Here is a 25,423-nt window from a genome sequence, read left to right as displayed (position 1 = left end):
TGTCTGAAAACTCCTACGGCAAACTCACTTCACCACGAACGCCATATATTAAAAACATTAAAAATATTTGTGTCAGTATCTTGGAGCAATTCTTATGGTCATTCAGCTTGTACTGTTTCCATTTCACAGGTTTCAAGGAGTGAAAAATACAGCAGATTATATTTTAAGATTCTTTGTCTTTTATTATGCTGCTGTACCAAAAACAATAAAGATTTATCTTATGTACGACTTATTTTTCGCTGTTTAGTTCATGATTTCTTATTTACTTTTCCTATTTTAATACAATTTGGCAAAAGCATTCACAACCTTAAAGGTGGGGTAGGTCATTTTGGAGAAACCAGCTCGAGTGCGCTAGAATTTGAAAATACACAGCCGGAAGAAATCTGCTACTTCCTTACAGAGCCCCTCCTCCAACACACACGAGCGCGCACATGACCAATGAGGGCACGAGATAAGTTTGTGCACAGATGGAAGGCTGACAGGCAGGTAGGCCATCCAGTTATTTTAGCCGGGCCGGCTAAAATGATTGGTCGTGCTTTTTACAGTATTACGGCTTCCACAGATTACATTTTTTTATGGATTTTTTGTCAAAGCACTTAAGATATTCATTGCTATCGGGATGTTAAGAGCATTCCATGGAATATAACAAAAACTGTATCTCGAGCCGGTTTCTCAAACTTACCTACCCCACCTTTAAGTGTTTGGCTACATAATAACAAGCTGTACTGCATTTTGTGATCGATCATGATCTGTTTTATGTATGTTACTTCAAAGTATTCACCCTATTACTGTTTCTATCCTGCTTGATATGCTTGCAGAGAAATACAGTTTTTATGTACAATTTTTTCTGCTTTAAAAAATAACTGAAAACTGACAGCAAACTTGTGTAAGAATGAGCCAAATCATTGTTAAAAGCTTTCTGAGGTATCAGGCAGTTTTCGGTAGAGGACGTGTTGGATAAAAAAAGAGAAATGAACTTTTGCGGAGAGAGATGTGAAAAAACAACAGTATCATATAATGTATAAATAAAATGTTATTGTTAAGATATTTTCTATGGAAATATAAAGGATTGTTTGCCGGTTTGTGTAATGAACAGTGCGTCTTCACTTAAGCTACATTTTAGAACAGATTTAGCTTAAACACCCTGTGGGAAATAAGGCGTTGGATGTTGTTTTTCAAGGGATTACATAAAAGAACCCTCCATTTACCATTAGTGAGCCACTACTGGCACATAGAGATGATTAAACCACACACAGATACACAAGCCTACATTTAAAACAACAACTAAATGTTTCTTTAACATATTGACCGGTGTAATCTGTGTTTGATGTCAGGACATTTAAGTACTACTTGTGTGCATGTACCTATACAGTATCAGAGATTTAAAAAGATTCCTAGCTTTAGGTATATTACACACAAGCTGCCAAATCTCAGCCACAGGGCGTTAACATACAATAATGAGTCTGTATTTATCATAATCCTTCCCCTCTTCTCTACATGTCCTTCTCCTTCTTGTTCTCCCGGGTGCTGTTCTTCAAAAAGTCGCTCCTGAGTAGCCGACAGAACAGCACAATATTCATGACCGTCATGACGGCCATGCCGACGCTGCCCAGAGTGTAGGCCATGAGCGGCACGTTGTCCCTGTTGAGCACCAGCCAGCGGGTCATCCAGGCCAGCGTGTTGATGCGGAACACCACGTACGTGCCCAGGTTGATGATGCTGTTGATGCGGTACAGCGTGCTCGTGGCGTTGCCGGCCATAAGCAGCATTTGCCTGAGGTGGAGGAACACAGAGTTTATCTCCACCATCAGGGCCACCACGGAGAAGCCCACGTAGTGGCAGGTGAGCACGGAGAAGCCGAAACAGGTGATCACCTGCAGAGGAAGAAGAGGAAGAGGAAGGTTAATATTAGTTTGGCAGAGCATACAACCAAAAGTGCATACATTACATGTGTATAATGCATTATAATATTTTGATAGCACTGTCAAAATATATTTGTCTTGAATAAAAAAAGCGTAAATTATAAATATCCATAACTCTTTATAACAATATAAGAAGGATTTTATAATACAGATATATGTTTTTATATAATTGTGATACTTGACAAAAAAGTAATAACAAAATGCTTTATAACCAGTCATGATAATTGTAATAAAACATAATGACGGAGTGACCCTCTGCACTTATCTAAAAGTTAGTGATATAAGAAGATCATAATGCATTATAAGTACTTTTATGATGCATTATGGGCAAACAAATATGCGGGTATGCTACTATTTGGAGTTTTGAAGCTGACAAATCTAACTTGAATTTTTTAACCTGATTATACTACAATACCATAATGCATTTTTGTTAACAGAGATCAGTTTGACAAGTGGATCAAATGAAAAATAATCAAATATAATAATATAATATCTTTAAATGAAGGGAATTGTCTTAAGTTTAGATGAAATTGTGACTTTAGAAGGGGTAATTATTAATCAGTCACATAACATGTAAATAATTTCCATATTTTAATCATTGTATGCTTTATTTTACCTAAGACAGTATTTTACGTAAGGACCTTGTGGAAGGACATCGCCCACATAACACATTTCTGCTGAGCAATGCTTATGAAAGTTTATCCAGAGACTAACATACAAATCTCCACAAGATGGCAGAGACATCCCTCAAACACAGTCTGACACAGAGGCAACTCCACCACGACTGCCTGCTGACATTACACTGAGGGATCACAGGCGTATGATGTGTGGTGACAGAAGTGAAAGCTGCCATCTAACACTCACACTGCAGCTGTGTGCTGGCCTTAAATGTGGCTGACAGAAATGTGTTTACACAAAAACAGGCCGTGCAGCAAACTCTTCACAGGAGCCGGGACCAACTCTGCACAAAACATTCAGCAGCTTCATTCACACTCAGAGCACACTCGCAGTAAAGCGGGGGGGACACTGTGTTCGGCCACAACTTCTGCTACCTTCTGCTAACTAAAGATCGTTTTTTTAAATGTCATTAAATCGGGCAATTCATTTCTAGATAAATTGATTCATTGTTTAGGTAAAAAAAAGAGAAAAAAACTAAGTAAAGTCAAAAGTATCCAGGGTAATGTCTTTAAATGTATTTTGTTTCAAAGACTCAAAGGCTTTACTATTAGATGCACAACAGCTACAGTGTAGTTTTGGCAGTATACATCTTAGTTCCCTCCAACAATGCAACAAACAATACTTAAGACATAAAAGGAGATACACAAATAAAATAGTGCAAGACAAAAAGGGTTGCAAGTAAGTAGCAGGAATAGGAAAGAGTATGTAAATAAAAAATAGAATAAATAAAACAGAGTGCCAAATTAAATACTGAGTAATACTTTTTTTCTTAAGTATATGTAAGAAACTCAAACACTTAGTTTAATATGATATAAAGCAGGTCATCTCCATATGTGTGAGGATTACAACAGCGGATTTTTCAGATGTAATGATTCTTCTTTCCAATCGGCTAATTGATTAGTAATTTAATAGTTTCAGATCTACCATCTATGCTGCCATGTTTTAAAATCGGGAGTGAATTGTGGAAGTGAGGATAATGAAGAGGGGAATTTAAGGAGAGAGCAGTCCAGAGTCATGTCTTTGGTTCGTTAATTATTATGAGTAATGGGACTCAGTGGAGTGAGGGACTGGCCATGAACCGTCAGTCATGGCTCAGTTTTAGAAGCATCTTGTGTTTGTGTGTTGTGTCAGTAGAGATTGTGTGTTGTGTTCAGGTCACCGGATGCCCTCTCTAATGTCAGTCATGCGATACACTGTTGTGCAACAGATCATGTGAGGAAAGTCAGGAGCACAATATCTTGCTACAAAGTAGTCATTATAGTCATTTTTATCCACATAGCGCAACATCAAAATTCCCAAATATCTTCAGGGGGCTATAAAATCTGAACCGCAGATGTAACCCTCTGTCCTTACAACCCTCACCTACACATAAATAAAAACTCTACCCAAACATTTTTCCAATTGCTAACAGTAAAGTACCTTTGAAAAATCTAATTCAAAATGTCATCACAAGGGTTTGACGACAGTGAACGCACCGCGCATTGCAAACACAAACCGCCTGCCTCATCAAAATCAGCGTGTTGGGAGGAAAACAGTTATGTCAACAGAACATGTGGCTTTTCAGTACGAAACAAAGGCAAACACACACACGTGAGATCACAATGCAGTGTTGGTCATTCTCCAGTGACATTGCACTTGGACAGGTTTCAGCATTACAGGTGATACAGATGCTGAGTCTGAAAAAAACCTGAACATGGCAACGACTAACGGATCTGGTAGCTAATCACGTGTCTGCTGATCATTGTAGTCGATTTAATAATCATTGGATTGGCTTTGGTTCCAAAAAAAGGCTTAAATAAAGCAATTTGACTGATTCAAGTTTAAAAAAAAATTAGTTTTCCTTCATTTGTATTTAGCTTACAGCACACTAAAGAAATTAGACTAGCACATGTTAGTTTATTTTTCTTTATAAAGGTGAATATTAAACACCATATGTAGATTAAACCCCTTATTAACTTACATAGTCAACTATCAGAAAAAAAGAATTCACAAACAAAATAACACCGCGCATTGAATATTTATCCAACATCTTATCAAACATACATAAGAGGACTGCGGTCAAATTATGAAACACGTTATAAACGTTATAAGAACTCTAATTGTTTTCAGTTTACAACCCCAATACCTGTAGTAAAAAAAATGCATGAATGAGTGAGGTGTGTTATAAAAACATCCATCCATGTTGGTTCAAACCAAAGCAAAAGCAACGACGGCATGACCTCACAGACCCTCATCTGTTACCCTGAACATGCGATAACAAGACCCTACATCCGGATTAACCTCTATAACATTTAACTTTTATTCAACCAAAGCCACATCACAGTTTAGTGTGGCTTATATGAAGTGTAATCTGAAGAAGATAAGAGGTGATACAACATGGGACGAGGAAGGTCATAAAAAACTCTTATTCAACGCTAAAATAAGATGATAAGCACAAATTAAGTAACAAAGCTGTTTGTTACTTCCTTATGAGGGAATCCAGTGAAATCACCTTTGTATAAAATATAACTACTCAATAAATATGAAACTATTTAGATTGTCTTTGAGGTTTCATATTTTAAAAACAGGATCTTCTTTTGTCTGCTCTGCACGTGATTCTAGGTTATTGAAGGTAATGTCTCTTTTATGGTATTTGCTTATCAGCCAATGATATTTATTCATTACCTAATCTTGGCATAAACGCTGATAACACACAATAAAGTTAGAGCGTTATGTCAAACACAGCTTCAGTAACACATTGCCTTTTCAGGGCTACCAACAGTAAAATGAACAGACCATAAAAAGTTACGTGGACAAAAGACTGTGATTTAATCTGACCATACAAGGTCATCATCATCATCATCATCATCATCATGTAACAATGACCCCACGTGGCTGCAGCCATCAGATACCAGCAGAAAGTCAAATCCTGGTTTATCTCTCAGCAAGGACACATGAGGCCTCTATTATGTATACATTAAAGGAATATTTCACCCCAATATGAGCATTTGTATATAAATTACTCATCCTTCAATTTGTACCCTGAATTCTCGAAGAAAATGTTTGTTCTAGCATGCCTCGAAGGTAAAATCAAGTTAACTGAAAAAAGAACGTATAGATCACATCATCCGTTTACAAACTCACAAAAAAACTCTTGCAGTATAACCCATATACACATTTTAAAACCCTCTTAAACATTTTGGAAAATACAAATCTGAACACCTCAAACACTTGGCAAACCTTATCTTCTAATCTCAACCCTGAAATGATGAATGTAAACTGGTCTCATGCAGCCTGGTATGAATAAACTCATTGACCTGTTGTTACATAGAGTAATGAGGGTGGGGCTTAGGTTCAAACGGGTTGGAAGAGGAGCAGTTATTAAACCTTTGGACTGCACTTAGTATACATTAACCTCCTGTTTATAGCCTCCTGTTTGATGGTGTTTGTTTCCTGCTTTGTCTCCCTGTGGGCTCAATTAGATGTTCTCTGCACCCTGGTGAGGGACCTCTTCATACCACTTTCAGGGGGGAAATATTGGGCGCTAAGACAGTATGAACATGTAGGCAAGCATGCACAAGGTAGTTTAGAGATATTTCTTTCATACCTGTACAAACATTGTATGCGTCTCACAGAAGCATATCAGCTTTAGTTGAGCTCCATGTCTATGGAGGCTAACATGATGTGCCCATGAAGCCCATTATGTGCTAGAGTACAGGCTGGAACAAGTTATCTCACAGACTGTATACAGGTGGCGGTCTGAATGAGCAGGTACACAGGAAATATTGGTGAGTATTTTTTCCAGAGTAATTACTATTTTGCTCTGAAATAGTGATATTTAATCATTTTGGAGTGTATTTATTACTCATAGCTTCTAGAGTGCGATCAAAAATGCAGAGTCAATTCTATTGGAGTTAAACCATGACCACGCTGTAACGGAGGTGATCTCCGGGGCCATAGATCTCGGTCTCCGTTACGGATTATATAGCTTCATTATTGGCGAAGTATATTAATTTGTTCCACGCTAAAACATTGCACAGGAAGCATGTGATTATATGTCATTTATGCATATATTTGTCACAATCTGTCTATGTTTTAGTTTGTCTGTCTCTGTTTCCTGTTGTAGTTTGAAAAGTGTTCCCCCTCCCGTCTTGTCTGTTGCTGGTGATTGCGTTCACCTGGTGCCCTGTGTTTCTCCTCCCTCCTCACCTGTGTCTTGTTGGTTTGATTAGTCCTGTGTGTATTTAGGTTCTGTTTTCCTGTTAGTGTGTGTGTGTGAGATCCTTGTTGCTGGTGACTGTGTTCACGTGAGACAGTCATATTGAGGCTGTGTATCCTGTACCACAAAGAGGAATAAATGCCCACACCGGGTTGTATTTGAACTCTCTGCCTCTGCCTCCTTGCTTGGTCGGGCCGCTCAATGGTCAGCTTCACACACGCCCACTCATGTTCCTTAAGCACTTTGGTTTATTGACCTTTTTTATTGTAAAGATCATTATGGTTCATTTATTCTATTCTGAGTAAAATTACCTTCTATTATGAGTAAAATGGCAGTAGAGTTGTTTTTAATATACACTACATAGAGTAAATAACCATTAAGCAGAGTCAAATCTAAGCACATAATAGAGTAAAATGAACTCTAAAAATACAACTCTGAACAAAGAGTACATTTTACTCTATATAGGTTGGGACCAAATGTTATATTTTTAGAGTAAAATTTTCTTCAATTTGAGTCAATTTTACTCAGAGAAATTTACTGTGTAGCATTATGATTACCCCCATCAAGGAGGTGATGGTTTTTTTCCGGCTCAGTTTGTCTGTCTGTCTGTCATTTGTTTTTCAGCAATATTACCAAAAACTACTAATCTGATTTTATTGACACTTGGAACAAGTTTGTTGCATGGGCCAAAGAAGAACCCAATACATTTCAGAGCAGATCCTTACAACAGAAGGTATGTTTGAATTTCGTAACACTTCAAATTAGGTGTTTGTGCTCCATGGATGTGCTATCAGATAATCTGAAAAAGGTATTCCCGGACTAGGAGAATGGGAAAACTCACCGGAAAGCTGTCTCAAGTCCAAGCAAAAACTCAGAAACAGCCATGAATGTGTTGTGAAGCTCAGAGCAAAAAAACATATAACACAACTTCTTTGTAGCATCTTTTTAGTTTTCACATTACAACTTAAAGCTCATGAACGTACCAATTTCCGAAGAACAACCTCCCAATGTTGGGATCATCTGAGGAGCATGTGAATAGACCACCTGCATTTGCAAAGGTCTGCGCTCTCCAAGTGCCATTCTGATAAACATATTTAAAAAAATTATAGTATGACCTTCTCTGTCAGGGTAGGATCCGCAGGAAGCCGCAGTCAGAGCTGAGCGCCATACATCTGATGTGGAACTACCTGTTAAACCTATACATCAGCCCTCTCCATCTCCTCTTTTCACCCCTAGGCTGAACTTTTGCAGATATTAGCTTCACACACACATTTGTACACTTCTTGATGCTGCGGATATTCACATGCCATACATCCTTTTATATAAAATGAGCTTGTCCCTTCTCCACGTCACTCACTTTTTGTTCCAATAGTCAGAGCGGAGAATATAAAGGTTATTAAAGGACTTCAATGTCAAACCAGTTTCTCTGCCTCTGGCTGATAACTCAAAGCAGAATTTCAAGTTCAGTACCTGCACAGTATGTGTTTTTTTAATTTTTTACAATGGATAAAGGAAGTGTTGAATGATAATTGAACCAGGTCAGAAAAACAAAAACAAAGAGGTGGATGGTTCAGGAGTCCTTTTTAACCTGTGTGACTATTATTATTTTGTTGTTTTGTTTCCCATTGTAAAGCGTCCTTGGGTCTCTTGAAAGGCGCTATAAAAATTGAAATTATTATTATTATTATTAGAGTTCACAGGAGCCGAACACAGACTATTACAGTTTGTTTATGTATATGCAAGATGTGTTCGAAAACTTCACTTAAGCAAGTCATACATTTCAATGACAGCATCTCCAGACCCACATTTGGTAGGGTATAATTAAATGCATTTTAAACATAATGTACATTTGAGAGTGAATGTGCGTGCGTGTGTGTGTGTGTGTGTGTATGTGTGTGTATATGTGTGTGTGCATGTGTGTGTTTTGAGAGCGCATGAGGAGCAAAACCACCAAAGACAGTGTCAGCAGCAGCTTTTTTGCGGTACTTTAAGCATTAGAAAAAGCAAACCACAAACATTTAAAGTATGTCACCATCAGCATTCACATGTACAAGAGTGTGTTTACTCTCCACCAAAGTTATTATGGTAGTGCTTGAACTGGAATAAAAATGTGTCAATATACAGCCAGCATAAAAAGCAACTAAAGGTAAGAGGTGTTTTAGAAAGAATAGATACAGGGGCTTCTTTTAAAATAAAAGGACACCTTTAGATTGTTACATTCCCTTAAAATGCAATATTGGTCAAGCAGAGCTTCCTTAATACGGGTCGTAAATCGATGGGAAATGGCTGATGGGGGGGGAAGCTAATAGGTAGCTCTATAGAGAGATAATAGCCGTCTGGTGATGGGAGGGCATTACAAAAGTCTATGAGAGGAAATGATGTGAAGCTTGAAAATATGACAGTAATGATTACACACATACAGAGAGTTTGAGGTCACACACACACACACACACACACACACACACACACACACACACACACACACACACACACACACACACACACACACACACACACACACACACACACACACACACACACACACACACACACACACACACACACACACACACACACACACACACACACACACACACACACACACACACACACACACACACACAGCCTGAGAGAGACTTCAGCCTCACATGAGACACCAGGGATAGGCTCTGTGGTGGTAATAGTTGTGTTTAAGTGAATTGTGGTCACTTGTAGTATTCAGTCAGTGGGTGTGAAGGGAGGTACTCTGTTTTGCGTTAGCCACTACCTCACTGCTGAAAGTGGCCAAGCTAAGATTCCCCATGCTCTTATTAGGACCAGGAAGCACCGGGAAGCTCTGGAGAACAAATTACTTTCCCCGAGGTTCATGGGTTGTAAATATTTTTCAGCACCAAGATCTGATACTGTGAAGACAATTTTTTACCCTATGTTAACAAAATGTACGCCACTATACACACTGCTAAAAATGGAAGAATGGCAATCATATTAATATTATATCTGATGCTTATAATATTCCACCCTTATTTTGCTCCCAAAATACAGTATAAAAATATATAATTTTTAGCAATTATACATAAAATATACAAAATAATAATTTTCATAGCACTATCAAAGCCAGCATTCTGGGGTACAAAACAATGGAGGTAGCTCAGATTTGCTTTGAACCAACAGCATATAAAAAAAGGACTCTGAAATGGTTAACTGCACTTCATACAGATGTTTAATGTGAGGTTGTTTCTGCACTCTACTCTCATGCTTGCACGCCCGCCCACGCTGCTTTTAGATTCATACGCACATGCTCTGGTATTCCCGCTGCAGCTGGATCTCAGCCAAGTTTGTTCTCTATCTTTTTAATGCTGTGCTTTTACGCCATGAGGTGTGCCACTCAGGGGGGTGAAACCTACAGCTCATACTGTATGTTGCCCCACCTAGCTTTCCAGCAATGACAAATGGTTAAGTGTAAACTCCCTCTGCTTTGGCAACCTGCTGATGGACGGATGCAATGACAAACAACATTCCTGGTTGTTATGCCAACTGCAAACAAATGCCAACTTCCCTTTACAGCCTCCTTGGAAAGCATGGCACGTGTATAAGAGTTTGTAACACATCTGCTCTTTCCTGCCGCTACTGTATCTGTTTAATGAAGACGATGTCAAATAAACTGCTCTGCTTCAGGGTGGTTGGCACCTGTATCTGAACAGTTTATTTCTACTTCACCCTGATAACCTGATATTCTTTGCCTTGATAAGCACTTTGGTGAGATCAGAGTGTTTGCTGTTAATGCTCCAACACACTCTTTTATATTATCTCAAGATTCACCAAAAACATAATTTTCTTTGTTGAACGATCAAACTAAAATGTTTTGTTCTTCGATCTTTACGGTCTCAAAAAGGTTTCCATTAGTCAAATATATATTGCTCAATAGTGTGGAGCTTAAATGGCTGCGTTATGGACTCTCAATGCATACGGTTATGAAAAAATGAAAACATAATGCCTGTGAAACCTCATTGTATACTTTACTGCTGTGTTTATTACATTATGTCAGCAAATATATTTTCCACATGACACACACAGATATCCTGAAAGTTCACAGCAATGTTCAGGCTTCTTATAGTCCACAATGACTGTTAAATGTCTCACAGCTGCATTTCTGTGGTTGATAAAGAGACAGGAAGCTGCCTGCATCAATCTATGCATTTTGTTTTGTTTGTTGCCTTTGCTTTAGATAAGTGTGGAGTGTTTCTAAAACTAAAACAATGGACAAGGAAACGTACCAATGTCAGATAGTCATACCATGAGAAAAACACAAAAACGAGATACAATACTACCAGAGCACGGAGGTCCTTATTGGTTCGTAGCCATGTGAGGGGGTGGTACAAGCTGCAGAGAGTAGGTGGACGAGGGGGGATGGGGGAGATGTTCGGAGCTCATGCTAAGACAGGGGGGGTTGAGAACAAGGCAGCGTGTGTGATATATGGAGTGGAGCTGCTGCACAGAAATGTTTTGAGGGGGTGCACGTATTTGAGGGAGCCCTCTCAGGAAGCAGGAGGTTTGGCGAATGTGTGTGTGTGTGTGTGTGTGTGTGTGTGTGTGTCTTTCTCTTGGGGGCCTGAGGTTCATGTGGGGACCAGATGTCTGTCCTCCTATCAGAATATCCACAGAAAAGAGGGGTTTCTGGGGCACCCCGCCAAAAAGACGAGACTTTTGAAACACACATCCCAAATCTTTCTTCGCAAATGAACCCTCATGTACATGTTTTACTTTATATTTTGCAATACAGGTCCCCATGTGCCATCATCCTCCTCACTATGTGGCTTAAAAAAATATTGTCTTGTTCAAGAATTTCATAATAATTGTATATCTTGCAAAAAGGTCAGCAAAAACAGCGGATTCCAGGAAACAACCTCTTACCATGTGGTTTCTCGCACTAAAGCGGCAGAGCCCACAGATTGTGGATGGCTGGAAATATATATTTTTTAGGCTGGCTAGCCAAAACAAAAACTTACAATAAAAACTGAATCAGATACTTCTATAAAATATCAAGAGGCCCCAGCTGTTTTACAACACAAAACTACACTTCCACTCTCCAAATTATTTCCCAATGCTCTTGTCAATGCAAGATTAACTACTGGAGGAAGTGCAACCATCAGGATACAGGCCAGCTGAGCTTCAGATATGATAGAATAAACATTGCCACTTAACCTGTTAAGCCCCAAGCCTGTTTTTCAGGTCTCAGGCTCGAAAATGACATTCCCAGAACAAATTACCATAACTACGGTACACTTCTAAAAGGGGAAAATTAATAATCTTTTTTCTCAAAGTAATGATAAACCTGTGAGTTGGATGTAGAAAAGTCAGAATCAATATAGATGTTTTTTATTTTAAAGAAAATTGAGATTGAACATAGTAAAAAAATGTAAATTATAGTGTCCGTCAAAAAAAAATATTTTTAATTATAGTGAAAACCACCCTTGGATGATGGGTTAGTAAAGCTTTAGGAATCCAAAGTACAACATATAATAAGTACCCTGTATCAAGATTGATGCAAAACAAGTGACATTTGACCTTTTTAGAGAGGTTTAGAAAAACTCCACCTCTGGGGTAATTTGTGTGGAAATGGGCGTTTTTGCCGTTTCTCTGGAACCCATTGGTCGATTTTGATGATTGACATCTCTTTTGAACCGTTAGAGCCAATAGAATCGAAGGGGAATTTCCACATACACACCATCGTTACCATTGAGAAGTGGGGGCTATGCGCACACAGTTTCCCCAAAGCGAAAGCTATCTTACGCTCTGAAATCTGAAAACTGAAAACTAGTTTTATTGCTGATGGATTATCAGAAATCATTTAAAAGTGACACAGACACATTGGATTAACCTATGGATTAACCTTCAGCAGCGTTTTTTATCGTTTTAATGCCATTGAAGACAACTTTTGATCAGACAACGACAAAGGTAAGACATATTGCCGTTTTGGCTACCTAATGCCACGTGTTGTGATGTCTGTTTTTGTTTCTCATTTCGCGAGTTGGATTTGCATTTACGATAAGTAATAAGGGTGTTATACCGTGAGTTCTGTGCTAACGGCGTTAGTATTTTTTCGCTCAGGGCTAATTCAGAGGCTCAGCGTTAGTCTTGTGTTTTATTTTGCTAAAAATGGTTCATATCATCAGTTAGCTGAGTTTCTTCCCGTTACATGGATATGAAACATTCATAGTTTATTAAATATTAAGAAGCCCTCAGACGCTGTTTCCTGCAGATGATGCATTTTTCCCCCCGCCGGCGGGCGGATAGGGTTCAACAGGTTAACAATGGAGTCTTCAATCCAAACAAGGCTTTAGGGATTACAAATCTGGCCACTACAGGCTATGTGCGTGTACTGCAGCACTCTCACATTATGGTGGTCTTTAGACAGCCAGCAGCTAGTAGAATTAAGTAGCTGGAAAAACAAAAAAAAGGGATAAGTGAAAAGGCCAAGAGATGCACAGGATAATCAGGTTCTGCAGAGTTGAAGACATGGAGCTCCGTGGCATTCCTTTGAGATGTGGTGTCATCATGGCAGACAACCAAATACAGTATGTTCCTGCTACTGAAAGTGACATTCCCTGTTGGGTATGTCACTGGAGACAGCTTCACGCTCCTCCCACAAATATCTATTTTCATGCATGGTAAACTGAGACATGTAACTCATATCTGAAGTTGGTACAAGAAGAACCTTCATGAGGGAAAATGTGTCTGAGGGTGAACAAGGCTATCTAATAGGATCTCCAGGTTATAAGGAAACCAAAACATAGGAATGTGTCCAGGCCTGTCACAATAAATACTTTTATTAGACAATATATTGGCCCGGAAATGATTTGGCAATTTATTTTAGACGATATGCAGAAATTGGAATTGAAATGTGAAGAAATATTTAAATATCCCAAACAAAAATGACATAACAAAAATAAAAATTCACAACCATCACAATAAATAAAATTGTCTGTAAATAAAAATTGGCTAATAGTGGTAGAGAAAACCCTGCAGTTCAACATGTTGATTTAATGCAAGTGACATTTCTATGTATACAGATATGCAATATCAGGGGGTCATCAAAACGGCTGTAAAGGTGGGGCAACATAAATATTACTGTCGCAGAAGCTTCTAGATTTGTTCAAACAAACCCATTAACCTCAGGAAATGGAAATAATTAACAGTTATGTATTTATTGTTTTTATTGTTTTTATTACAGGTCTGGGTGATTATTGCAAATTAGGAAATAGCAGAAGTCGGTGGAGAAATTAATTACTTCCCAAGGGTGTGGCAGAAATTTAAAATATTTTGTGTGTATAAGAGCAACTTGTGTCTTTAGATATAAGTATTCCCTGACACTAATTGGAGTAAGGATGATGAAATCTTACACAACTAAATCCCTGTAAGTAGCATAGTGGAGAGAGCCTATACTGCTTGGAGACCATGGAGATGTGATAACAACCCTGATCCAAATATAGCTGATTAACCCCTGCAGCACTGATCTGTTTTTAAGGAGTGTCGGCCTTGGCCCCTTTCTACAAAGATAATTGAATTCGGCCTAATCCGATAGGGATGAGAGACATTTGAAGAAGGAAACGGCAAACATGTTTCAAAACTTCCAACCCCTGTGTGAGGGTGAAGGGAAAGCAGCAGAGCAAGACTAATACTCATAGTTTCTACTGTGTATTATTGATAACTAGCTAAAAAAGTGAACATTGGACATACTGCTTTGCACATAGTTGTATTCTTCATGGAAAAAATGATCTGCCCTTCTGCTTGGGATCTGTCTCTTCTGGCTTGTATTTTTAATTACAAGCTCAGTTTTTCCAAGAGTCATGGACAAACACGGCTGAAACAGACTCAATATGGGGAGAGGCTATATATATTTTTTTTTACAAGATTGGCAAACAAACCTTGATTTTACATTATCCGTATGCACTGTAGTAAGTACCCCTCAAGCAAAACAGACACATTTATTTTAACTTTAAATGTATTGTACTTTTTGGAGCCATGGACATTACGTTTCTCTGACAACATATGTAGAAGGTACATTTCTCTCTGCACCCTATCTCTGGCAGAACTATCAGGACTTCCTGTTTTTCAAAGGAAGCACAAGGTTGTGGCTGACAGGATCTCATCAGGCATGAGTGACTGTGGCAGGACCCATGCTCCTCAGACAGAAGTAAGAAGCTGTAATCTCCCCTTCACTCAATAAGACGGTAAAAAAAACTTTCCATGGAATGTTTGACTTTATTATTTCTCCTTGTTGGCGACACCAGGGATCAACCAAACTCCTGTTACCCCTGATGCTATTTCACTATATGCGGTTTTAACAGGAACTCTGAGGAAACCCTCAGAGTTGATTACAAAAATGGAGACGCAAAGAAAATAATAAAAAGATATACTTCTGAGCAGACAAACACTAAAGAAAGAGGTAAAGATCCAACAGAGCATAAGATCAGATGTGAGAAATTGCATCTTCTCTCAATCCTCTAACTTTAAAGGCTGCCTTAGCTAAATTATTACTCGTTTTTAACTGCCACTAAGATTTACAAAAATGCCTGACCGGTGTAACCACAACTGTGAAATGAAACCTTATTTTTACACTTGAAGATAAATAACACCTTATTATTTAGTCAAATGATCCATAAAGTCATCAATTGTCTGTATTGTTGTTTTATGGTTCACATCTGTCACCTTGTGCCTCAGCATACAATAATAAAACACAATTTGTTATCAATTGTTGACACGGTGTTAAAAATGTTCCACTGACGACACACCTCCTGTTCCTTCTAGATTTGTCCATCTTATGAACCACCTTGTTTGTTCAGTCACACATAAAAGCTTTACATGCAGCATGGTATAACGTGGAGGAAGAACATATTATTATACAGTTGTACTGTACTTAAAGGTGGGGTAGGTAAGTTTGAGAAACCGGCTCAAGATACACTTTTTGTTATATTCCATGGAATGCTCTTAACATCCCGATAGCAATGAATATCTTAAGTGCTTTGACCAAAGATCCATAAAAATGTTGTATCTGTGGAAGCCGTAGTACTGTAAAAAGCACGACCAATCATTTTAGCCGGCCCGGCTAAAATAACTGGATGGCCTACCTGCCTGTCAGCCTTCCATCGGGGCACAAACTTATCTCGTGCCCTCATTGGTCATGTGCGCGTTCATGTGTGTTGGAGGAGGGGCTCTGTAAGGAAGTGGCAGATTTTTTCCGGCTGTGTATTTTCAAATTTGAGCGCACTCGAGCTGGTTTCTCCAAAATTACCTACCCCACCTTTAAGTGAATCAATTCATCTCCATTTATTGTTTTATTGTGTTCACCTTGTGCCCGTGTTTTCTCCTCCCTCCTCACCTGTGTCTTGTTTGTGTGATTAGTCTTGTGTGCATTTAAATTCTGGTTTTTCTGTCTGTCGTTGTGAGATTATTGTTTGTTGTTGACTGTGTTCACGGGGGAGAGAGTTCTGCTCTGTATGTTCTTGTAGCCTTGAAATAAAGGTATTTTCTGTTTAATCTGCATTTGGGTCCTGCCTGCTTCACTCAACCCTGACAGTGAGATGAGTGTGCGGCTGAAACAAGGGGGAGATTAACTAGAGATTAACCTCTCAAGATGACCAGCACACTTACATTTGCAGCATTTAAGCCCTAACTTGGTTCTTTTGCGTTGACATTTTAGAAAGGTATGTGAAAATCCAGTAGCGACCATTATAGAAAAGAATGAATGATTGTCTTGATGTTGGTACAGAAGGGAAAAAAAGCGAGTATCGGGAAAGAGAGTCAGCTCGCTAAGAAACACAGAAAGCCATGTCATGAAGAAGAAGTGTCTGTCTATCCCACACTTTACAATCGGAGACCAGCTGGCCAGACCAAAGCATCCATTCAGTAGGCTTACAGGAAGTGAAAGAGGGGGAAAAAACAAGATTTCAGAAAAAAAGACAATACAACTATCTATTCTGTTAGTGCCACCAACAACTGGGTGGTTTGTGAGTTGGTTTCCACAACTAATGAGTGACTCGTGGCGTTTTCACCAGTGAAACACTTGTTGCCACTCAGCAAAAAGTGATAAGGTGTACCTTAAACATTATTTAGTAACAAAAAGGACGCCTCGTGACACTCACAGTAGGGCTGTGCGATTATGGCAAAAATCATAATCACGATTATTTTGGTCAATAATTGATATCACGATTATTAAAAACGATTATCCATTTACTTTGAAAACATCCATATATTGAAAAAAAAAATGTGAACAGTATGTTTTTAACAGTTGATTACCCTGAACTTTAAGTATAATTCAACTGAAAAACAAATAAAAAAAATAAAAAATTACATTTTTTTTTTTTCTTTTTAATAAAAATAATAATCGTTTTATTTCGATTACATTGTTTTCGTAATCGTTGCAAGCCAAAATCGTAATCGAGATTAAAATACGATTAATTGCACAGCCCTAACTCACAGGCTACAATTATTATCTTCATCACGTTCATTGCAAGCTCTCAATTGTCTCCCAACAATGAAAACTTAATTTGGCGGTCCATCAAGGTGGCCAACATTTCCAATCAATCAAAAATGGAAAGTTTACCAATAAACAGCACAACATACGCAACAATGTACGATTATAGGCAAGACCAGGCGCTCCAGAACAGCACCAGAGATGAAGATGTAGTACATTTTTGTACACACTTGGTGAGATAAGTGGAATGAAACAGTTCGGTAAATCTATTGTATCACGTACAGAACTCATATGTGCTTGATGAAATAGTGACCTTTGCAAGAAATCTTGTAAACAATAACTAACTTTATTTTATGTGCTAAAGCGCAAATAATGTATTTTTAATTTGTCAATGCTGTGTTTTTGTTGCAAAGAAATCAGGTCTTATGAAACCACTTTTAGACTACCAAAACCACTAAAACGGTGCATCAGTTCATGACATGTCTAGCTTGTTTTCAGGCATAGGATCAGCCTCAATGTTTGTGTGTTTTCAAAGAAGGGTTCCCATTAACACAACAAGTGGTTTAATATGTAAATCTGCGTTGAAAATATCTATCAGAGAGTATTGCAAGGCCTAGATGTTGATCTTGAGTTTTATCTATCAGTTTGCATTTATATAAACTGTATGTCAGTATTTATAAATAATAAGTAAGCCGTTTTACCCATGTTTTAAGCATCTGGAACTTGATGAGCCCCATACTTCTTTATCCTAATTCTGCAATAAAATATTTCCACATACTTGGTGTTGAAAACTTGCTTACATTAACATCAAAACACACACATAAATTGTGGCTGCAAGAGTTTGAAAACCACACCAATCCTGTTTGAAACTCTTCCAATAAAAGTTTAAATAAACAGCTCTCAAAAGAAAAGCAATATATTACAATAACAAGACGAGAGCATAGCAACAGAAGGCAATCTAAACATCAGCATTGTGTTGGATGTAGGTCAATCATCCATATGCAGAGAAAGAAAATATTCACTCTGGATGTGGTTCTATATGTTCACTTCAGGTTGTTTTCCCTGATGTTCAAAGGCAGGAATGGGGGAAGGGTTTACTGATCTGACCCTGAGGGAATTAACTCCCAACAGACCAGCCTGCTGAGGGTCCTCATGGCATGAAGAAGACGGGTCTAATGGGAATTTCCTACTAACTGTGGTTAAGTGGATGCAGAACACTAAGAAATAAGGGTGGAGTTCATCTTTCTCAAGGCATGACAGAGGGTTGAATGCTTGGCGTGGGGGCTGTCACACCGGAAAAATTGCCCTTTGTCACTTAACAAGAAAGACGGGTATTTTCTCTTTTCCATGCATGTGCTTCTGACAGGTGTGTTGGGGTTTTGCCGCTTAATTTAACTATGCAGTGAGTATGTGCATTGAATGCAAAGGAGGATTAAGTCAAAGTACATAGTTTCTCAGAGAGATGCAAAAGTTAAGTTTGGTCTGCTGTCAGTGACGGTCAAGGTGAAACATTGGTTAGGTTTGTTTGTTTGTCAGCAAAATTACTTCAAAACTACTTGCTAGATTCTCATGAATCTTGGAGGAAGGATCTGGCATGGGCCAAGGGAGAACCCATAACATTTTTGAGTAGATCCGAATCACAAAATGGGAAATTTGGCCTTGTGGAGGTTCTGGTTCTAGTTCTAGTTTTGATCTGTGACAGTAATGCTTGAAAGACCTACCACAATGTGGTGAAAGAGAATCTCCCAGGACTGATTCAGCTTCTGGTTCAACACCATGTCAAGGAAGTCACAGATGAAGTAGCCTGTTGGGAAAGAGAGCATTTAGCCGATGTTAATGACATCTTTAAGTTTAGCAATTCATTTATCAAACAGCATGATTCATTTAACTAAAGAAGCCTCGAGCATATCGAGTCGGGGGGGCCACCCTGCTTCCATGACGACAACCACGGTGCGTCTTGGAAAGAGGCTATTCATATCCACTCCTTCCCCACCACCAGCCGTATCCATGGTTACAGCTATTCACAATGCTGAACAATGATGAAGTGGTGAGGAAGGGGATGAAGGGGTGAGAGGGGGCTTTGGTGGGACTGGATTTAAGCTCATTGTATTGGAAATTTGACACCAAGACCCTTTTGACATGTTTGGATTGTCTCACCATACATAAATGTACTTGCTTTCAGCCTCAGGACGAAATATTGTCTAAAGATATTGGAGGGAACTCCACGCCGATGATGTCTCTTTTTAATAGCTTGTTATTTATTTTTTTACAAGAGTTCATGTTTGGGTCAAGTTTAGCTATAAACAGTCAATTGGAGCAGCATGTGACTTGTTAAATTAAAGAGCCAATAAACGTACACTTCTTTGCCGATGTGTTTTAATATGGAATAATTAATTACTGTCTTATACAGTACAATACTTTGTATTTAAACATAAAGGTGAAACAAAGAATCACTTTGTTTTTAAGAATAGTATTACTCTTTATGTTCAACCCAGGCATGATGCCAATGCACAGTTAATGTCTACACAGAGAACAAAGGAATTGGAAGCTACTTGACTTTCCCTTGGCTAACAAGCAAAGCATGAACAGTAAGAAAAAAAGGTTTCTAGTTAAATCATCCAAAGCAATAGATTCAGGGTTTTTTCATTCGAGATCCTGTGGGATGACAGCCATTGGCATGTTTACATTAAACCAGTTAGACAACCACCGGGTTCCAGGCTCATGCAACACAACCTTAACCTTAACCTGGTTAAGCCTGATCCTGGAGTAACTGCAGCATGGGGCATGTAAACATCTCATCAATGTGGCCTTTTCCCACCAGTCTGTGTAAACTTGACTTTAGAAGCATGATGCATATAATTGTGAATACTTGTTTATACTATATCAACTAAATGTGTCCATGGAAAAATAATGACTATGACTATGAGCATCTTATTTTCTGTATTAGATATTAGATAAAGCTGAAAGAGATATCAATTAGTTTCAACTTTATTAAATAAATTGCCACATAAGTTAATTTAATTAATTTAATCAATCGTTTAATAAATGTAATCAATTAATCTGTTTGAATAATTTCAAAGAAAGAAAAAACTCAAGATCATTTTAATTCAAGCTTCTAAAATGTGAATATTGTCTTGTTTGTTTTTCACTTCTCTGACTGTAAACTGAATAGACAGATTCCTCTACAGCAAAGAAAAAAAGGTTTTGGTTGAACTCTTAGTATTAAAAGTAACTAGGGTTAGGGTTATTAAAGCCCCTTGACAAAAGGATCACACACTTCTGGGCTGTGCAAGACATTGTTCTCAGCATTGAACAAGGTCTTCATTCAACAAGTGGAGAATCATTTATGGCATGTCGTTGCAAGGTTATCAGCGTGGTATCCCAGCGAGAACAGGCCGAATGCACAAATCCGGAGAACAAAACTCCTCACTACAACTTGCTGAGGCCTCAGAATCACACCACATCTCCAGTGGGAGGGCCGGGAGAAAAACTCCACTTGTTTTCCATGAATGACTCCCCTTTCTGTAACCACTGGCATCTGACAAGCACCACCCGCATAAATTAACGGACTTTTTGCCCAAGTTACAAGTGAGGTCACGTGACTGTACGGGGTTACGCCTGGTGCCAACTAGGACTGATAATAATGCCCTCCATTGATCTTCACACATTAACACTGTCCCCTTGCTTTGCCAGCTTCCAGGGCTGGGCTTCCTGAAAGAATGTCAAACATCCTGGGAATCCTCGGGGAGCTCTTGTTGACCGGCACACTTCCAATAAATGTCTGGATTTAAGAGGACCCACGTGCCAAGAGATGTTTTTGAATACTTTAAGGATTCATGAGAAACGGTAAAGGCAGGATGAATATCTATTTTAAAGATTTATGCACACTTAAGTGTAATAAATCTTTATGATATTAAGCAAAATCCAATCAAGCAAGAGTTTCTAATTGTGTGTATATATATATTTACACAACCAAGACAAATTAGCTTTAGTCAAGCCAAAAGAAAGTGTAAATGGGTTCAAAGTCCAGTTAAAGGGAGGGTACACACACACCTGAATCACAGACCAGAAACAATCATCTCCATCTCTAATGGCTTAGTTGTGAGAACAGTTTTACATTAGTAAACAAAGACCAGTAAACAGCAACAAGTTAATATTTACAATGTCAGTGAAATGTAGAAACAATGAACTGCCTATATTTGCTGACAAAAGTCAGAGCACATTTCAACACTGAGGTGTAACAAGTCTCAATTTACCTTGTTGCTGCGCTTTTCCAACTGATTAAAATAATAATGAATTGTCAGGTCAAGATTTGTTCTAGTCAGTTAAAATAATGATTCACATGCTTTTGGACCTATAACTTCCACTGACACCCTGTGGGAAAGGAGACTGCCAGGCATGGATAAAGTCACTTCCTCATTTCCCCTTATGGTGGCAGCAGCACCCATGGGTGCACTACATCTGAGCCTTCCCTTTCACCAACACAAGCCCATTCAGACACATGTGTTATTTTTTATAAAACTTATTTTGTCAAGCAGATTTAATTTTCCATAATATTGTCCATGAATCAATGCTTTGTTATACTGATGTTATGTGCATATTGTGTTTAATTTATTTTGTAAAAGGTGATAAACAAATCAACTGTTTGTATTTATATTAACACTGTGCTGACAGTCTATACTTACCGATCGATAACGACACCAAGGCGTGAGAAAACACAGAGTGAGTTTCTATCAAATCTTCGGCCATCTGTGGGTGGCGGAAAAAGCTGAAAAGACGAACACAAGGGCAAAAAAAACTTGATGTGAGAGTGATGTTTTTACTATTCATGAGCCAACTTCATATCAAGAGTTATTGGTAGAGGATTTTTTTTTGTATTGTCTCGTCTCGGTGGTCTGCAGAAGTAAACATTATCATAATAATGTAAAACTATGTGTAGCCTAATCAACAAATCCAGGACAAATGGGAACAAAAAGTCCATAAAGGGTCTCGCATGCTGGCATGGCAAAAATAAAGGTTAATAATGAATAATATAAATATTTACTAATCAAACAACCTTAAATGAAGGCTAAATATATTAAAGGCACATTTTGAAAACAACCGCGCAAAAGTTCAGCATCCGTTTATGAAACCATGCTCGCATGATATGTAACCCTTTTCTCCTAGTCAGCAGACTCAGCACCTTATGTAAACAAAATAGTTTAGTGGGATTTTACTCACCATAACACTGCCCATATCGCAGTGATAAAGCTGTGCACGAAGGATGTAGAGATGTTTCTCCATTTCCATGCATTCCTGCAGGCAGACTCAGGCATGGGCAGTTTACTGACACCAGCATTGACCAGCCTAAAAAACCCGACCGAGACCCCAGTGGTTAGGATCACTGAACTCAACTCCATAGCTCAAAGGTTTGTTGAATGAAGACTTAAAATGCAACAATTGTCCCCAATGTGAGCGGTATCAACGCACTTGTCTTGTTGTCCAGCCAGAAAAAAGACGAGACAATCACACCAGGGTATTTCCAATTCCAATACCTCTCCGACTCGAAAAAAAAACGTGTTTCTTCCACGGTTTTTGTCCAGAGAAAGAAAGCGTGGACGTATGTTTGTGATATGTTTTCGGTGATAGTCCTAACAGAGAGAGCTGTGCAGCCACCGGTGTGCCCGGTGGAGGTGGGTGGGGAACGTCAGTGTGAAGCCGGGTGTACAGTTGTGAAACAGTTTTGTTGTAAAACCTCATCCCTGCTTGTGTAACTTTTGACATCAACAGAAAGGACTTCCCCGCCCTACTACAAAGGGGCGCGGCCGAGAGCACGTTCTGTGTGTTGTGTTACCTTCATGTGCTGTCGAAAATCCGTTCATCTGTTTTTTGTTGGGTGAACATTAAAGTAACCTGTCTTTGTGTTTTCTTGCATAACCATGATTACATGCAAACAATTAGACTAGAAAATAATAACTTGAGTCAGGGTTGGGAATTAATAAGTATTTGCTTCCTCTTCCTTTTCAAGTATTTTTGTTAAATATATAAATATTGTTGAATAGATAAATATTGTTTGACAATTAATAAAAATAAAATAAAAGACTGTGTTCTACCAATACGGTATTCTGTTGTTTTTAATCGGTTCGCAATAGAGATGGAAAAGAGTTATATTCGACCAATTTTAATGAATAGTATTCTTCATAGTATACTTTTTATTTTTGTATTGTAATTGTTTTCTAATCCTTGTGTATGATATATGCTTTATATTGATTTAATCTCAATTAATATACTTGGCAGTAAAAAAACATTCTGATTCTGATCAAATTAACTATAAGAAATAGTGAAAATAAATCAGTTGTAGAAGTAGAAGAGCGGCACAATTTTGTCAATTAATGTGCCACTTATTGAACAGGGGATTTTCAAACGTTTATTTAATCAAGTACAAGTTGTTGTTTTTTTCTTTTTTTATCCTAATGGGACTTCCTAATAAAATTAAGGTACAAATAAATATATGTTAAGTTATCCTAATATATTGATTTTGGAATGGTTACTTACTGTACAGCTGCTTGTATTGTAAAGTCATTGTAAGGTCACAAAGTTTTTTAGAATATTTCAAATCAAGCCAGAAGATACCCAGCACTGGTGAAGACACTCCTTTCCTAAAACGGGTTGGCCCTGACTGCAGCAGGGCTGGGATCAGTGATGAAGTCCCCTTCAGTTTAAAAGCCTGAAATACCTGTTGATAAAGTGAACATACCAAATAAAACCTACCTAAAAGGATAGCCTTATCCTCCCTTTGATTTAATTTGATTATACATTTCGAAATTATGTCCAAAAACACAAAATATACATTTATTGGACACTGCAGCTTGCTCATAAAAAATAAAAAATATAGTCAATTATTGTTTTATTTTAGCACTTTTAACTTTGAGCTTGAATAAAAAAAACAGCTACCATGGTTTCGTTACGATGTATATGTCTTGCAGACATACCACAATGCACTACAAATTAGGATAGGACTAAGAAAGCTGAATTGAACGGAGAGCACTTGAAGGCAACATGCTTCTAACCTCTACCATTCACATTCATTTGTGGGAATAGTAGTTTATTATACCTGCAAATAAAAAATAAAAAATATATCGCAGGACATGCTACTTTAAATCAGCAGAACACCTATCATACAGAAGTATTGTATAATATCATAATGTTTGACGGTACACCGTTCAATCTAAAGCCTGGCCATGAACGTGAATGACTCTTGAAATATGTGGTGCCACAGCGCCACCGTCCGCTTAAAGGTAAATTAAACAACACTATTCCACTCAGCTGACATCATTGTCAAGTCATTCTTATGTCAGCATGTGAATGTGTGTTTGGTCATAATAAAGCCTGTAGCCTAAATAGAAATTATAAGGGCCAATATTATCTGATCGTTGCGGGATTGGGATACACATTCTGTCAAGAAAAAACCTCTCTATCCTGTGCCGTACTATAATGGCTAGTTCATGTGTTGAATACATAGACTGTTTATATAAAACATGGGAGTCAGTAGGAGGAATAAATAAACACAAAATTAAAGTTGAGAATAAAACAGAACACACATTATTATATATCTTAAATGTATTTCTGCATTTATTTTCACTTACATAATATATATTTATTAATTTCTGTGTCTGTGCGTGTTTCAGACAATGTTGTTTTGCTTGGTAGCCTTAGCTAGCATCTTTTGTCTTCTGCTATGCTGATGTTAAATATGGAAAAATTGTCCCCACCACTGTTTCTAACAAAGTGAAGCCCATGGTAATGACAATGAAAACCCTCACAGATCAGTAGAAAGCATCGATTGATTAATAATGGGGATTTAATGCTTTGCTCAAAGGTTACAGTTACATGCAAAAACCCTGACCGCGGTGAAGTTAGTTTTAGGTTGGATATTCGACGGACATTCGCGGACCAGCCAGCAGCGTCAGTTTCCCCTGCTGCTGGCTGTATTACGACGGGGAGATCTTCTGCGCGAAACGAGGCTTTCACTTAGGGACCATCAACAAATGACTTTTCAATTACACAAGAAAAATGTTGTTTTTAATAAATCGACAGCTTCTCGATCGTGTGAATGTGAAGCAAATTCACTCTAGAGCATACATTTATTGAACACACCTCTTTTTATTACAT

General features: G+C 38.2%; 1 protein-coding gene across 1 annotated transcript; it reads right to left on the bottom strand.

Moving 5' to 3' along the window:
* Positions 1-612: 612 nt before the first annotated feature.
* On the bottom strand, positions 613-22,968 carry tlcd2 (TLC domain containing 2). Its single transcript, XM_034115193.1, has 4 exons — positions 22,493-22,968; positions 21,958-22,040; positions 18,994-19,076; positions 613-1,874 (listed from the first exon to the last, which is right to left on the bottom strand). Exons 1-4 carry the CDS (start codon positions 22,669-22,671, stop codon positions 1,494-1,496), a joined length of 726 nt encoding a protein of 241 aa, XP_033971084.1. The 5' UTR covers positions 22,672-22,968; the 3' UTR covers positions 613-1,493.
* Between the last annotated feature and the right edge of the window lie 2,455 nt (positions 22,969-25,423).

Source organism: Trematomus bernacchii, unplaced genomic scaffold (genome assembly GCF_902827165.1).
Source record: "Trematomus bernacchii unplaced genomic scaffold, fTreBer1.1, whole genome shotgun sequence".
Taxonomy (NCBI): Eukaryota; Metazoa; Chordata; class Actinopteri; order Perciformes; family Nototheniidae; genus Trematomus; species Trematomus bernacchii.
Note: the sequence above shows the minus strand (reverse complement) of the source record. Positions and strands in the feature narration are given on the sequence as shown.